At 55.1% G+C, this 16250-nt stretch overlaps 6 protein-coding genes across 6 annotated transcripts; 1 reads left to right on the top strand and 5 right to left on the bottom strand.

The window, feature by feature from the left end:
• Window positions 1–252: 252 nt before the first annotated feature.
• On the bottom strand, window positions 253–4820 carry C8A04DRAFT_32645 (putative ATP-dependent RNA helicase ucp12; the record flags this gene model as incomplete). The annotated part of the gene is made up of 2 exons (XM_062782164.1): window positions 253–527; window positions 677–4820. 2 exons carry the CDS (start codon window positions 4818–4820, stop codon window positions 253–255), a joined length of 4419 nt encoding a protein of 1472 aa, XP_062633246.1.
• Window positions 4821–5740: 920 nt separating this feature from the next.
• C8A04DRAFT_32644 (uncharacterized protein) lies at window positions 5741–6313 on the bottom strand (the record flags this gene model as incomplete). Its single annotated transcript, XM_062782163.1, has 1 exon — window positions 5741–6313. One exon carries the CDS (start codon window positions 6311–6313, stop codon window positions 5741–5743), a length of 573 nt encoding a protein of 190 aa, XP_062633245.1.
• A 1294-nt stretch (window positions 6314–7607) lies between these two features.
• C8A04DRAFT_40396 (MFS general substrate transporter) lies at window positions 7608–9338 on the bottom strand (the record flags this gene model as incomplete). Its single annotated transcript, XM_062784929.1, has 4 exons — window positions 7608–8584; window positions 8615–8650; window positions 8687–8877; window positions 8941–9338. The coding sequence occupies 4 exons, from the start codon at window positions 9336–9338 to the stop codon at window positions 7608–7610; spliced, it is 1602 nt and encodes a 533-aa protein (XP_062633244.1).
• Window positions 9339–9658: 320 nt separating this feature from the next.
• Window positions 9659–11009, bottom strand: C8A04DRAFT_40395 (Fructosamine kinase-domain-containing protein; the record flags this gene model as incomplete). Its single annotated transcript, XM_062784928.1, has 4 exons — window positions 9659–9791; window positions 9864–10034; window positions 10137–10881; window positions 10943–11009. 4 exons carry the CDS (start codon window positions 11007–11009, stop codon window positions 9659–9661), a joined length of 1116 nt encoding a protein of 371 aa, XP_062633243.1.
• Window positions 11010–11924: 915 nt separating this feature from the next.
• On the top strand, window positions 11925–13886 carry C8A04DRAFT_40394 (uncharacterized protein; the record flags this gene model as incomplete). Its single annotated transcript, XM_062784927.1, has 5 exons — window positions 11925–12033; window positions 12166–12395; window positions 12431–12862; window positions 12926–13104; window positions 13136–13886. 5 exons carry the CDS (start codon window positions 11925–11927, stop codon window positions 13884–13886), a joined length of 1701 nt encoding a protein of 566 aa, XP_062633242.1.
• Window positions 13887–14437: 551 nt separating this feature from the next.
• Window positions 14438–15185, bottom strand: C8A04DRAFT_40393 (uncharacterized protein; the record flags this gene model as incomplete). Its single annotated transcript, XM_062784926.1, has 3 exons — window positions 14438–14504; window positions 14560–15026; window positions 15057–15185. The coding sequence occupies 3 exons, from the start codon at window positions 15183–15185 to the stop codon at window positions 14438–14440; spliced, it is 663 nt and encodes a 220-aa protein (XP_062633241.1).
• Window positions 15186–16250: the final 1065 nt, after the last annotated feature.

Genomic DNA, 16250 nt, shown 5'->3' with positions numbered 1-16250 from the left:
GTTGTGTAGACCTTTGTCGGGTGCATTTGGATGTTGAAGCGAGCCAAATTCTTCCACGTTCTGTGTATTCTACCCATCTCATCATGAGGTTCGCCTTTTGTATCCCATGCCTTCTACATATGTATGCACCACAGCCCGTTCTGTTCAACCTAGTGAAAGAATCCTCTATCTCCACCATCTTCCCCCCACCTAAACCCCTTCCATCTAATGCATCTTGTTTCACCCCCAATTATCTGGGTAACCAAGTCCCTCCTACGCATCCAACCCATCCAACTCCACCAACCTCGTCACCAACCTAATCACCTCCTCCCCACTCCCTTCCTTCCCGTCTCCCCCAGCACCAGCAGCAGTAGTCCCCTCAACCCGCCGTGCAATCAACCGATCAATAACCCCTCTCAAACGCGAGACTAAAACACCAATACGGGCCCAGCCGCGCAGCCGCAGCCAGCCGTCGACGAGAAGACCGCGGCCGGCTGTGTCGAGGGTTATGGGGCCTGTGAAGAGGAGGAGGGTGTAGGCGTTGAATGCTACTCTGTGTTAGTACCCCGGCATGGTAGTATGGTAGCATGGTGGGGGCTGAGAAAAGGGGTGTGTAAGGTAAATAGGGGGTGTATGGTATGGTACGGTATGGTATGTATAACACGTAGGGTAAGTAAGATAGGAGAAAGAAACTCACGCGTCAAATCCCTCACAAAAACCTTACTCGTAGCCATCAACGTAAAATACGACACAAACGCCACATTCCCCGCGCCAAACCCCTGGCTATCAAAAAGCGTACTCGACGGGTGCACGAACACGCGTCCATGGTCCTGCGCAAAATACTTGATCGTCTTGGCTTCTGGGTCCAATGCCACTGTGCCCGAGACCGAGGTAGCGAATTTCTGCTCGGGGAATTGGATGCGGCAGAGTTGTGGGGCGAAGGCGGAGGCTGTTAGGGCGCGGAGGAGGGGGGGGGATGCTTGTGAGGGTGATGGTTGAGAAGAGGGAGACGGTTGAGAGGAGGGAGAGGCAGAGGGGGAAATGCCCATCTCGGAGAGAGCGGTGTAGTACTGTGTGCGTGTGGAGGAGATATCGGATAGCGTGGGGAAGGACAAGAAGTTCTCCTCGCACCACTGTCGCACGTGTCGTTGCTGCACCCCGCGATCAGCCATCATCGCATCCCATTCCTGGACTGCCCTTAAATCCGTCAACAAATCCCCTTCTCCCACGGCCCCGCCCCGTGCAAACCGCATCTTGGCTTGCTTGGCTTCGTCTCTTTTGTCTGCCGGCGAGACAAACGGGCTCTTGGTGCTGAGAATAGCCGCGATGGTGACGCACTCGGGTAAACACCCAAAGATAGCGCCGTAGACCATTAGTTTGCCGCAGCGCAGGTCCGCGGGGATCATGGCCAGTTGGCGACCGAGAGCGGTTAACTCGTCGCCGTCGAGGGCGCCCATGCGGCGGAGTAAGGAGACAGCTCCCTCGACGGCTGTAGCCTCAGGCGGGGTGGGAGCCCGCGCGAGGAACGACGCAACATCGCGGATACCCATAGCGCGAACGGCGAGACAGAGTTGTTCGAGAGGCACGCGGCGGATTTCAGGTTCCGGGCGGGCTTGCATTTGGGATTGTTCGAGGTGGCGGGTGTAGAGTTTGTAGCAGGTGCCTGCTTGGACACGGCCGGCACGACCGCGGCGTTGTTTGCAGGCGGCCAGGGAAGCCCAGGTTTCTTCGAGCTTGCGCATGTTGTTGGCTGGGTCGAAGGAGGTTTCTTTGACGCGGCCGGTGTCGAGCACGGCGACGATGTCGTCGATGGTGATGGAGGTTTCGGCGACGTTGGTGGCTACGACGACTTTGCGGCGGCCTGGGGGGGCCGGAGCGAAGACTTTGCGCTGTTCGCGGGTTTCGAGTGAGGCGTGGACGGGGAGGACGTGGAGAGATGAGGAGGAGGGTGAACGGAGGATGCTGCAGGCGCGGTTGATCTCGGCGACGCCTGGTAAAAAGACGAGGATACCGCCAGGGTTGTGAGTGGCGGCCAACTCCTCGTCGATAGCACGTACGGTGTCGGCGAGCAGGTCGTAGTTGATGCGGCCGCCGAGTTTCTGGATGATCTTGTTGATGGGGTCGTCGCTGGCGTTGCTCTTGTCTGCTAGCGTGTCCGTGTCCTTGTCCTCGTACGAGTCAAACCGGGAATTGTTATAATGACCACCGGCACTCCCCCGGAACCCCGTCATCCGGATCACATCATCTAGATAATAATCCTGCACAGGATACGTCCTTCCCGCAATCTCCACCAACCCCACGGTGACCCCCTTCCCATCAGCCATAAAGTACTCCCGAAACGACGCAGCATCCAGCGTAGCACTCATCAGCACCAGCTTCAAATCCCGACGCTGGTACAGCACATCACGCACAATACTCAACAAAAAGTCCGTATCCAAACTGCGCTCGTGCACCTCATCAACAACCACATGACTAACATCCGCCAGCGAAGCTACGATATCAGCCACCTTCCCGCCGGACGTCTGCAGACGCCGCAGCAGCACACCCGTCGTGACAAAGGTAATCCGCGTGTGTTGCGGGCTGGTCTTGCTCTCGCCGCGGATGGTGTAGCCGACCTCGTGGCCGACGGGCGTGCACCGTTCCTCGGCGACGCGGTCGGCCAGGCCCAGGGCAGAGATACGCCGCGGTTGGGTGACGATGATGTTGGCGCCGGGGCCTAGACCACGGCTGTACAGGTCGTCGAGGATGAACTGGACTGACTGGGTCGATTTGCCGGAGCCTGTCTCGCCTGAGATGATGGTCACTTGGTTCTCGGCTACTGTGCGGACTACTTCGGCGCGCACTTGCCAGGCGGGGAGTCTCTCGCGCTGGGCGAGCATCTTTTTGTAGGCGGGGGCGGCTGTTCGCGCGAGCCAGTCGGCAGTGCTCTGTGGGTTGGGGGTCCAGTTGATCGGTCGGGGGGCTCTCTGGTTTTTCGATCGGTTCTTCGACGTCCGCGTAGCCGTAGCAGCAGAAACCGGCTCTTCTGACGCCGCGGACGAGACAGCAGCCACATCGCGTAGCGCCCCAGGCCGCTCGATGATCTCGTTGATGTTCTCCTGTACCCAGCTGATGAGGTAGTAAATCTTGGCCTCCTCCCCGCGCAGCGACTCGTGCGCATATGCCAGCGCCCGCTTGACCACGCTCAGCTTGATGTACGCCGGCAGCGAGGGCGCTACTAATGAGAGTACCACCTGCGCCGGGTACCGCGGCGTCTTGCGGAACTGCAGGTGTGTTTCGATCTCGGTCTGGGTCTGTGCCTTCTTTTGCTGCTTCGGCCCATCGACGACACCCTCCAGACGGATCTGGCACACATCAGGCGATATGCGGGTGTACAGCTCGCCGAAACTAGCTTCAAGCGTAGCCATCTCCTCGTCCCAGCTCTCATCCGGTGTGTGCCACGAGTCAACCTCTTCCTCTTCCTCTTCACCTTCTCCTTGTTCTCCCTCAACACCACTCGACACCAACAACCGCTGCAACCCCTCGGCCGCCTTCCCCTCATCCCCCCCCTGCCCATCCAACATCCGCCGACACAAATCCACCGAATACCCACACTCGGCCAACCTCTTAATCGCCCCCTCCCTTTTGAGGTCTGTCGCAGCCACCGTAACGCCCGCCGTATACCGCTCCGGCAGCGCCCACCGCGGTAGGTCGTCTTCGGGAATATGCACCAGCAGCCACCCCAGCGTCTCCTCCCGGTCTTTACACACCTCCACCGCCTCCTCCACATGACTCGCCCGGAACCCGAGGTCGGCCAACTCCCGCACGATGTTCTGTTTTTGTGCGGCCGGCATAACCACCCCGTGCGGATTCCACACCGTTTCCCGCCGTAACAAATCCTCCAACTGCGCCCGCGTCTTATTCCCCATCTCAATTTTCGGCGCCGTCGTCCACCCGCGCATAACATTACTATGCGTCCCCGGCCCTCCTCCCCCTGATCCACCCCCTCCCGAACCATTCCCCCCACCCCTAAACGCCAACGCCGCCCCCCCAAACTTCTCCCTCTCCTCAGCAGCCTTCTGCGCCTGCGCCCTCTCCGCAACCCTCTTCTTCTCCGCCACAACCCTCGCCTCCTCCCTCTCCCTAGCCGCCAAAAACGGATCCGCCTCATACATCCACCCCCTCCCCTCTTTCACATCCACCCTCTTCAACTCCCCAAACTCCTTCCACAAACTCCTATAATCCGGCGGCAGCGCCATGCCCAAGTTTTTCATACTACACACCCTGAATAGCGCATACGTCGCTGCTACATGCCGCGCCTCTAGCGCTGTCGGTTTTGTGATTAGATGGAGGTGTGAGGGGGGGAGTTTGAAGGGGGGCAGGCGGGTGATGGAGCCGGTTTTGGGGTTTTTGGCGGAGAGGGTTACGAGGGCGGAGAATTGTTGCCCGCCGGCGGTGTCGCCTTCGGAGGAGGAGGAGGAGGAGGAGGGGAGTTTGTGGGTGGAGTAGTCGGGGCGTTCCCATTTTTGTTTTTGGCAGTGTTCTGACAACAAATTGACGGGGAGTTTGCCGGTCCAGGAGGCGCCGCCTATGAGTTGGCGGGCTGTTGGGCGGGGGGGTTCGAGGGATTCGGGGGCGCCGGGGTTGGTGCCGGAGGCGGAACCGGAACCGGGGTTGGCAGAGGGACCACCGCCGCCGCGACGGGATTTGGGGTCCTTGTCGGAGTTGGTGAAGACGATAAAGTCGCCTTCGGGGGGGGCTCCTTTGGGTTTTGTGTCTTTTTTGTTGTTGTATTTGGTTGCTGCCGATTTGTTGGCGGCCGGCGCCGGTGTGGCTGCGGGAGTGTTCTTCTTTTTCGCCATTTTGATATCGGAGCGGGAGATAATCGAGTGAAATTCGAGTGAAAGTTAAGCGTGAATTTGATCTGAGATTTGATGGCCGTTTATCGAAACCAACAGGTCACCAAGAATTTATACCACGGCAGGAAAACTCGAAACGGAAATCGCCAGCGCACAGCAGTCCATGGCAGGGCGGTGTATCCTCGAAAAGTGAGATGCCGCCTCACCTGATGTTGCAGCGAGTCGATGGTGGATGTGAGAAGTAACCTTGACAGGAAAAAGTAATGAGTGATGTCTGAAACTGACATTAGTTGCTGGTCAGTGCAGGGCTTGGCGTTGTGATGTATGCAGCTATACGGATATATGCTTATATGGGTGTATCGCTCCTACCCCTAGACACCAAGGTATGTTTGCCCTCAATGTTTCGTGTTTAGTCTTCCTGGTTAGTGTAACAATCAACAGTGAGCAACAATGTTAACTGGACCATCCGTCACGACTGTCCTAGATGGTGGCTTTCTCGGCCACATGCATATACACATCAACAGCACCGTGATATCAAAACTCAGTAAACGCCATTGACGAGGGCTACGGTACCGAGCTCGCCTCATTCCGCAATCTTATCATACACCACCCCAAATCACCCCAAAGCAGAAGCAAATAAAAATCTCCGGGAGCCCCAAGCCCCAAGCCTATCGTATCGTCCGCCCCGTAGAACCTGTGCCGTGCACACCACCCATGCCATGCCAGCACCATCGCAAAAGTCACCCGAAGAAACACCCAAACTCCAGATGTATCTTGCCAGCTTCCATCCATCCCATCAGTCCCCGTGTGAATCCCCGAGTAAATCAACGCCGCGTCCTAGATCACCCGAAAGTAAACCGGCTTTCCAGCTTCCTCATGCTCCCTTCTCCCATTCACTTCTACCCATTCATTTCCCCTAGTCACTACTCGCTCCCATCCACGCCCTCCTCCTCCTCCCCCTCCTCCTCATCATCATCCCCCTCCGGCTCAACAGCCGCAGCAACCTTCCTCGGCCGTCCCGGTCCCCCCTTCGCAGGCGTAGTCGGACCAAGCGACTTCTTCTTCCCCGACCCCTTCGGCCGACCCCGACCTTTCTTCACCTGGCCCGCCGGTGTTGCTACCGCCGACGTGTCTCCACCACCACCAGCAGTACCACCACCACCACCACCAGGCGTAGACACAGCCGGCGAAGCAGCAGCAGCAGCGGCAGGACCATCCGACTTGCGCGGCCGTCCACGGCCCCGGCGGAGAGGGGTGTCCACGGCTGCGGTTGGGTCAGTGGACTGGGCTTTCTTGATGCCGGCGTTGGTACGGGCTGTACCACTGATGGTGGTGCTGGTGGTGGTGGTCTTGGTTTTGGTGCCGCTGCCCTTGGGACGACCGCGGGGCCGGCCGGAGGGCACAGGCTTGGGCTTGCGCTGGGAGGGTGAGAGAGGCGGGCGGCCGCGCTTGCGTTTTGGTGGAGTGGTGCTGGTTGGGGGTGGTGTGGATGCCATGTTTGGTTTCTGGGTTTCTGGGTTGTTTGGTGTGGTTTGATGGTGGTTTTTGGTGGTGATTCTGGCGTGATTTTGAGGCCAGTAAATGTGCGTATAAACACAAGTCGCTGGTTATTTTGAAGAAAAAAATTATTGTTTGGAGAATTGCGGTCCGGATACGGGATAAGTGACGACTGGCGCGATCGAACGAAACGCGTCCTGACGCGTTGGCTCTCTTCTGGCGGTTGGGAAGAGTAGAAAAAGAAAGGAAAAATAGTCGACTGGCAAATTATTTGGAATTTCTTTTGGATGCAGTGGGGATTCTGCAATCGGCGGATTGGCCGTGTTTGTGGAAGGAAGGAGATTGGGTGGTCCTTCCTGCCGTGATGGTTGGGGTTGAATATTGGGAAAATAAATGGAAGAAATGTGGCGAGCGGGCGGGCGCACGATGCGGGCAGACGGCAGACGGGCAGCTGCAAGGTTGAGCACGGCCCGCTGTGGGCTCACGAACAGCAGTGCCTAATTCTTAAAATTATGACAGTTCGCCCTTATTTGGCACCGATCCCCATCCTGTTTGTTTGGGTTTTTTTTCTTTTTATTTTCTCTCCCGCTCGACATTTCGTTTTGGGAGCATTTCTTTTTCTTCTGATTTTATTTTGCCTCTCAAGCTATTTTTTCTTGTTTTTTTTTTTTTTTTGCGGTCGCTTCAGCTAGGCTAGACACAAGTACCCCCGCAGCACGGCAGTGGCAACGGGCCAGAACAACCCCTGATCACCGCGGGACTGCATCACAGCGCGGCTAAACCCGCCCTGTCATGGATTCTCCATTCTGACAATGACAAGCCTGATCAACGACGTGCATGGCTATGTAGGATCCGTTACAGAGAACTTCCGCGATGGCTGCGTATTTCAACGCCGTGTGGGTGGCATGATGAAGGTTCAGGCGCGGAGTTGAGCCTCACGGGTGAAAAAGCTGAGCCGAAATTATTAAGAAATTGGTAAATAAATAGGAATTCTAATGATTATCACGACTCACCTCACTTCGAATAGTCCCTATCATCGTCGAGGCCTGCATGGTTAGATGAGTCGACAGCCTGTTAGTGATAAACGGTCTCTGGATGACATACAAACGGCCCTGTCCGATCTATTTCATCTAGTCCACCTTCACAGATCGGCCTCAATATCACCGATGGGCTGGATCATGAGTTCTTTGCGGCTCAGATTCGGACGTGATTTCAAGTCATCAACCTAGTGCCGACTTCCCGAGTTATGAAGATGCACAAAATATCCCCAGGTATGACAACAATCGCTGACCCTCATCGACCCTGCTCAAACCGCTTCCGCCGCCACTCCCTCCCCTTCCACAAGCTCACAACCACCGACGCAGCACACGACAAATTCGCGAACGACGAGAAAATCGTAAAATACCACCCCCTCCCAACAGCATCCACCAGCGGCTGCACCACAGCCGCCGAGGCCGCACTCAGCCCGCACCGCATCAGCTGCCCAGACGCGTACGCCGAGCTCGACGAGTCCGGGAAGATGTCAACCAGCAGCGCGCTGGCCGTGTGGCTGAGCAGTGTCGACAGCGCGCAGGCAAAGAATTGGAGGATGATGGGCACCGCCGGGTGAACACGCAGCCAGACCGCCCAGCCGTAGCCGATCACGACGAGCGTTTCGAGAAGGATGAAGCCGAGACAGTGGCGGTACCGCGCTGCTTCGATGGGGAAGTCGCCTAGTTCGTGGCCGCGTTTTCGTTCTTTCCGCCCGGTATCGCCCGCATCCCCCAGACCATGCCGTCTCGCAACGACGGCATAGTTCCGATCAACCAACCGACCAGCGACCATCCCACCGATAGTCATGCCCACAAGGCCCGGGAGGAAGACCAGACCGATCTCGAGCTCGTTGTAGCCGTACACCTCGTCAAAGATGACGGGGATCGCGACTTGGAAGGTGTAGTAGATGCAGTACGACGAGGCGACCATCCACAGCACGGCGAAGGCGTCTTTGTGGAAGAGGATGCGGAAGGACGCGGCTACGTCGAGGAGAGACCATCTGCCCTTAGTTTTGGTGGTCTTATCATCCTTTCCGTCGTCCCCCTTCTCCGTTTTCACAACACCCTTTTCTTTCTCTCTCTTGCCCTTCTCCCTCCTTCTAGTAAACCACCTCCTCCCAACAACCCACCAAGTCCTCCCCTCCCCATTCCCAACCACCCCCCTCCCCGTCTCAGGCATCGTCAACCCCACGACCACCAACACCACCCCCGCCAGCCCCAACAACCCCCAAAACACCCCTTCCACCCCGTCCCCTCTTGTTCCCCTACTATCACCAACACCACCGCCACTACTGCTGCTACCCCCTTGCCCATCCAATGCTTGTCGTTGTTGCTGCCGACCCCGATAAGCAACCGCCCCCCCAACAACCGGCCCAACCGCAGACAACGCATTACAAGTCGCCAACAACGGTCCCAGCATCGCTCCACGCTCCGACACAGGCGCCACATCAGCTACGATACCGTATGCGAGAGCGGGGGTGGGAGAACCGGCGATGCTTTGCAGGATGCGAAGCGTTAGTAGGGCTGTGTATCTTTTTTCGCTTCCATTCGTCGCTGTTCCTTCATTGTTGGGGGAGTGAAGGTGGAAAGTTAACCCCAGCCCCAAACTAGCCAAAGCATAAAGCGCTATAAGTCCCAGCAAAACCGGCCGGCGGCCGAGGGTGGGAAGGTCCGCGAGGGAGGCGAAGAGGGCCGGGGAGAGCGCTTGGGCGATGGCGTAGGCTGTTACGGTGAGGTTTATGGATTGGATGGTTGTTGTTTTTGTGTTGCTGCTGCCGCTAAAGTAGGCTGCGAGGGTCGGGATGAGCGGAAAGTAGATGGTGGCTGTTAGTGTGGAGAGGGTGATGGTTACGCCGAGGAGGTAGGTTAGGTAGGTGCAGACGGAGGGGGGGAAGGTGGAGTATGGTTTTGGGGGTGGTGATGTTGGTGTTGGTGATGGGGTTGAGGACGATATCAGTGTCGAAGACGGTGGTGTTGTCTTTGGGTCGTCCATGCTGGGCTGTTGTATAACACCCAAGTACCGCTTAGTGAAATTGAACGGGTAAGTAAACAAGCTTTGTGACACGAAACAGCAGAAATAAATACTCGGCCGCTTTTCCGATCGTTCCCTACCGGTTATACCATGGGGGCCGTGGGGGCTGAATTCCTGGAGTTGGTCTGAAACGTCGTAAACGGCAAAGCAACGCTGCGGCCGCACGTGATGGATGCTACCAACGTGCAGGACGGCAGTTGAATGAGCAGGGGTAGGTAGTAGAATTGAGACTTGTCAGTTTTAATCATTTATTTTGTTCTGTTTAAGTGGTTAAGTAACAACTAAATGAGCCCGTCCGCCATGTGAGGGACGATAGAAGCACCCGTGAGCCACGGGTCGGTTGCCGGGTCGTACTTATCGACGCCCTCGACGGGAGCATACTTCTCGCAAAGATACAACATGTTGTTGTACGCACTAATAACGGATCAAGATCCAGTTCGGTAGGCATGAAAAGGCAAGTCAAGGGATTGAGAGGAGTTAACTCACGTCTTCCTCAGCTCGCTGTTCGGATGCCCAGCTGAGTAGTTGATCGCCCCTTTGAGACTGTACAGCCGGATGCGGTCGTAGAATTCTTCCTCTGGCTCCGCCTTGGGATAGTGCTTCACATATTCGTCGATGTAGGCTTCGTCTCGAAACACAGTGCTGAATTCGCATTTCCTGTCCCAAAAATGCCATGTCGTCAGCCTTGTGCAGTTCCAAATTCATCCCACCGTTCCACGTTCCACCTCACTGTAGTGAGTGTGTGTGTGTGTAACTCACCAATGCCCCAACTCCATCTCATTATGCGCAAAATACGACCCAGCATCAAACACCACACTCCTCCCATCTCCCCTCCTCACCCCGACATTCCCCTCCCACAAATCCCCATGCACCAAACACGGCTTCAGCACCCGCCCGTCCGCCTGCAACGGCCCCAACAACCGCGGTATCACCACCCGTACAACGGCCCCCATCACCCGCTCATACACCGGCCACGCGCCGTTCCGCGCCAGATCGAGCCGGCACACGCCTAGGAATAAGTTGCGGTAGAACTCTGCCCAGCTTTCCTGCCAGTCTACCACGTGGGCGCGGTCGCCGTCGCATGTGGGCACGGCGAAGCCGAACCGCCCTGTTGGTGATGTGCTGAGACGGTGTAAGCGGGCCAGGCGGGCGGTGAATTCGGCCGGGTTGGGAGGCGTGGTCACGTCCATGTCGACGAAGGCGGAGAGGTAGAAGTAGGCTTGGAGTGCTGGACCGTCTCCGGGGGGCGGTGATGTGATGTGGTGGTGGTGGTACTGGCCGAAGTGGATGGGTTGGGGGATGAAGTCGGGGGTGGTTTGGTGGATGATCTTGGAGGACTCGTATTCGCCGCGGAGCATGATCCGGCCGGTCTCGCCGTAGGCGATCTTGACGAAGTAGTATTCTTCGGTTTGGAGCGGGTTGATGGCAGTGACTTTTCCCGTGATGGTCCAGGCGCTTGTTGCGGAGTGGGTGACGGAGAGGAATGTTCGTCCCGGGGGGAGGGCTGGAGGGTAGGTGTTAGTTTGGGGTGGGAGGTTTGAGATGGGCGTCAAATGGGGGGTTACCCTCGATAATGGCGTCGTCCATGGGAAAGACGCCGCCTAGGTGGGCGAGTATTTGCTTGATGGTCATCGGTTTGGTATTCTCGGCGGCCCTAGGCTCATCTGAACTGGGTTGGTTGAGTATGACATCTTGCGAATGAAGTAGGAGAGAAGGCGACTGTAGGATATTGGTGGTTTCATCCGGTTCAGCTTGGGTCTCCGTCATGTTCGCTTGAGATTGGTCTGTAATATGTGTTTACAAACCGTAGGGGAGTAGGGGGTGAGGGTCGGTGACTAATAATGGAATAAAAACTAAAAGTAAAGTTGAAAATATACATCAGGCCATTAAAAAGGGTGAGCGAGATCAACGTCATCACGACATGGTTGAGCGTTGGCCTCAATCTGAAACTTCCATCTTCGCTCTCTTGAAGAGCCAGTAGTTTATCAGGGTAGGCTCCCGCAGGCAACGCTTGCAGCTACGCCTTTACAACACACCAATTCAACATTGGGTACGGCGGCGTCGCGACGAAACATGGAGACTTGATGCCTAAACTGTGATAATTCCTGCGATCTTGGCGCGCCGACCTTGGAAGTTGGGGGTTTTGAGGGATGCACTTTCCCAACGGTTCAAGTACCCGGTATGTTGCCGGTTATCCTAGCTAGAAGAAGGTGCGATGCCGCGCCCACCTCTGGACTAAAAGTGAACAACCTTTGAATTGGGTAAGTTGGGAAAGCCCGAACAGCTTCGGAGGCAGTCGCGTTGGGTACCTATGGGATATCTGCGTGTCAGTGGAGTACTTCTAGCTGAATGGGTGTGAGAGAAGACAACACACTTCCATGACTGGACCTGTGTAACTCGAACTCCCGTCCTACTGTCCCCCTCAAATTAATTCGAGGCATTCCTCATCGACCTGCTCCTGCCAATTCCGCTCCAAGTGCAGCGTACTCTGTCCATTTTTTTGTTCTTTTCTTTTTGACTCACCACCTCAAGTTTCGAGATAGCTAGATGGCAACCGCAGCCGTTGATACCGATGACGATTGCCGCCATATGGGGGTTTACCCCCGTTGTGGCATCTGTGCAGGCCGTATATCGAGGCACGAACGAGCAATAGCACGTATGTGAGCTTGTCGTCCACGTTCCCGGGTCCAAGTCACGCTCAGGCTCACGCCGAGTCTTCGTAGCTCTAGATCAGCCTTTTTTTGTCTCTCTGCCTCGCTCCGTAAGAAAAGATGCCGACTTACCTTAGTCTTTGGGGATAGTAATTCAACGTCTTACCGCGGTCACACCAGACCCTTCCCATTCCCCCAACCAGGTTATGCCATCCACAATGTCGACGGCTATTTTTTGTGCCGCTATCCTAACTGCGAACGTTGCGCTTGTTTGCCCGAGTTCGCCCCGATCCATTTTGACTGCTTCGAGATCTTCCGGCAACAATGCTCGGTTACTGAATCAAATGCTTTGAACCGTCTCCGGGTCGTGGCTGCGTGGAGGAATCCTTGGCGGGAGCGAAGCTTATCCATCTTTCGGCGACAATGGTGGACAAGGACATGCTAAGCACGATATGCGGCCGGACCGGATTGCCCCGCCTACACACTTTGCCGCCGGAGTTGCTGGAGAAGATTCGACAGTACTCTAAGTATGCATGGCTGTGGAGATACATCCTGGCATTTCAGTTAGCTGATTATATATCGGCTTCGGAACCGGACTCGCTCCGTACGGTTCCGCTCCGAGAGATTGTCTTCTGGGAGCGTGGTGGGGAGTTTAAACGCGTTATGGGACCCCACCAACAACTGCCGACACTGAGGTTAACCATCGACACTGCTGGCATCAGCAAAATCGAACGTATCTCCGACACGGATGTTTACGCAGGTGAATGTACTGGTCGCTTCGCCTTCATCGTCCAACGTGAAGCGTCTATCCCCGATGTGACAGCACAGCTGAAGGTATGTCTACCATCCTAGCGTATTTTAGGTCTTATTCGCCAACAAGGATTTTTACTTTTACAGGATGGCCGGCTACGCCTTAAGTTACCCGTTTCGATACAGACGCTCTACACTTGGAACACCAATGTAATACCGAGCCGGGCTCTTTCAAACGTGTACCCCAACGACTGGAGTTCGTGCCAGAATATCTATACGGTTGAGATGGACAGGGTGAAAGGCATTGCCTTTTTCTATTCGCACCAGTTGTATGGCATTCATATCCACCACTCCGAGGAATCCTGCGGCCATGGACACTTTCATACGTTTTTCCAATCGACTTGGGCGGAGCCTTGTCTGGATTTATTTGCCCATCTCGCAGCGCGACCGCGTCCTTGCTCTCGGTATCCGAGAAGAATTACAATCTCGACGCCCGAGCGCCCTCTTCAGGACGAAGCTCATGGGCGATACCACCATTGGCCCACAGCTCGATGGCAAGGCCGGCGACCGATATTTGGCCGCATCTGTCCCCTTGGCAATGATGTATGGTGAACCGATCGAGGGACGCCTCATCCGCTTCTTCGGTGGTCACTGTAGAGTGCCCCGGGATGGGCCTCTCCCTAGCAGGCGGTTTCTCTTGATAAACCCCGGCCCCTGCCCAATCGAAGATGATCGCTGCTTCTTCTCATGGGCCCCGTTATCGGCCGTTACATCAACGCTAGTCTTCTACGACCAGAACACCGGATTTTGCCGAGGTATTTTGTTCCACTATCGGAACGGCGGTTCCCGAGCAGTCGGTCAGTGCCGCCTACACGTAGATCCAGCAAAGAGTGTTGTTCAACCAGGCCAGCTTTGTTTTCGAACCACTTCGTGTCTTTCACGCCGGGACCGACCGATTTATAACGTGGAAGTGAAGTTTAAGCAAGCCGCTCAAACCAAGCCCACAGGGAAGGATAGTGACAGATGGGAGTCTCGTCCGATGAAGGGCCTGGTCAACTTCTGGTTTACAACGGAAGCCTCGTTTCTAGCTATCAGGGAATCGAATTAAGGTTCCTCATAGTTGTTTGTCGCAAAGGTTGGAGAACAATCCTCTAAATGGTTTTGTTTCAGTTTGGAGAAGGTTTAGCACGCTCTACATATAACAATTGACAAGGACATGCAGTTTTGGGGGACCAAGAGGTGTATGGTTGTGTGAACCTTAAGCCCCACGAAGTCCCCTTTCTGCTTGTACATACAGCGCACTTTTCCATGTAATTGATTCAGGCACATGATTGGATGTATGAATAACTGCTATAAGGAACTACCTAGTAATTATCGTATAAGGACGATCAATCTTCGGGAAGAGAATATAACGACACGATGATGACAAAAAGCCTAGGAGGACAGTATCGGAAGCAAGGAATCAGCAGAGAAAAGGCATGCCACAAAGCCCTTCAAGCCCTTGTCCTGTAGACTGTCGTCTGTCTATGGCGGGAAACCCGCACAGTTCACGGACCATGAGTTTGCCTGACCCAGTCATCTTTGGTAGATGACTGTGGATGACCGTTCCCATAAAAAACGAGCTATCCTTTTTGAGAATGTGGGATACCCTGATAACCTTCACTTCCACTTCTTACAGGTCATCTTAGCCATAATACTGCTCTGAAGGGCCGGCCTGAGGGTCACCCTGCAGAGCAACGGCCAACCTCCGCGTTGCATCTTGCGCAGGACCTGCATTCAACATGCGATATTCATCCGCCATGTCAACTTCGTCGGCGTGCCAGTCAGGGGGCAGTTGTGGGTTGGCTGGCCTGGGGGTTGAGGGCGCCTTGAGCAAGTGGTCCGGGGGTATTGGGTTCCGCTCTATGTACCCCAAAGCGTTGACAATTCTCTGGCCATCGGTAGATAGCTCCAGGTATTCACCCAATGTTGATAAGCCTTGGCCTTTGGGCTCAAATGGAATGAGATAGTCGCTTTCAAAGGAGTATGTCCACAGCCGTGCCTTGCTGCCGACGATGGTCATCGCCCAAACAGGGCGGAATTTGTTCTGGACGGAGCATGCACAGGCGGCAGTGAACGCCTGGAATTCCACAGTTGTGATGTCGTCAACCGAAGCCATTGTCCGCTTAGCCTCCACAAAGAGCAAAGGCTCCCATTCCCTGATGCCCATCGTCTCGACGACAAGGTCGACACGCCTCCGATCGCCTTCCTGCTTTGTTGGCGGCTGCTAGGACGCTACTATGAAACGGTCATGGGCGAATGTAGATTTGTTGAAAAAGTATTCCCACAATGGTGTGGTTCGCCATTCTGGGTTGAATTCGGCCTGGTGCCGCAGATGATCGAAGACTTGGTTCCAGATGCGAGACATTATTGTTCAATGGGAACACTGACGGGATGTCCGGAAGATGAAAGTCCAGTCCAATGTCAACGGTTACCTCGTGTAGGAAATGGTGTCTGTTGAGAGAGTACGAACATGCTCACCAGCAAGTCGATGGCGAGCCTATTATATAATTCAAGAAGCAGTTCCTGCACAGGAGGAGATGCTCCATGACGCCCTCCACGAGACCTCCGTCACAACGTGCCAGCGGCATCGATAGCGAGGCTGAGGCGGTAAGATGGCGGGAAATGGACCACGAAACATGGCATCATCTGCTATAAGCATTTTCGTTGGTTTGTGGGCTTGATTTTGATGGGTGGTGCGATGTTTGCTGGCCGCCTTGGTCGCATGGTTGGGTGTTGGCGCTGTTGGTGAGCGTCGTTGGAAACATGATTTGATTTTGGGGGGTTATAAGGTGATCTAGGATGTGGGTGAAAATGAAGATACTTGTATTGAGAAAATAAAACATTTGACAGCTCGCTGGCCTGAGATGTCTTGCTTCTCTGAGGCGAATGCCACCATTTTGTTGCTGGATAGTCTTTTGTCTCCTCTGTTTTTGTTTTTCCGTTTATTTTATTTAGAGGGTAAGTGGGAAAAACGATTTAAATTTTAACAAGAAGCTCACCACAGAACCCTATCCCCATCTGGAGGGATAGCGGTCTGTGGTTACGAAAAGCCCACCGAGGGGGCTTTTTCTTGGCTGGTCCCGGGAATCGAACCCGGGACCACTTCGATTTACGACGGAAGTGGCGGTGGTGCTCCTCCCAATACGCCAAACACTGATGTTTGGCGCAGCGGCATTGGGAGGAGCTGGTGACAAGAGCAGCGGGGAGCTGGGTTATATAGGGAGGGCAGGAAGGTACCTGGTTTGGTGTGCGGGAGATGAGCGGAGATGTGGGCTGGGATGAAAGGACATGGAAAATGAGAAGTGGAAAATCTCCTATAGTATACAAATTCTTTCCGTCAACATAGAAAGTACATATTAGTGTGGAAAAATTCCAATGCTTCCAAGAATTTACTCCTTGCCTTGACAACAGCTCCAAGTCGAAGTGATGA

This window comes from Dichotomopilus funicola (genome assembly GCF_033296635.1).
Source record: "Dichotomopilus funicola strain CBS 141.50 unplaced genomic scaffold C8A04scaffold_94, whole genome shotgun sequence".
Classification (NCBI taxonomy): Eukaryota; Fungi; Ascomycota; class Sordariomycetes; order Sordariales; family Chaetomiaceae; genus Dichotomopilus; species Dichotomopilus funicola.
This window is presented reverse-complemented; position numbering and strand designations above follow the sequence as displayed.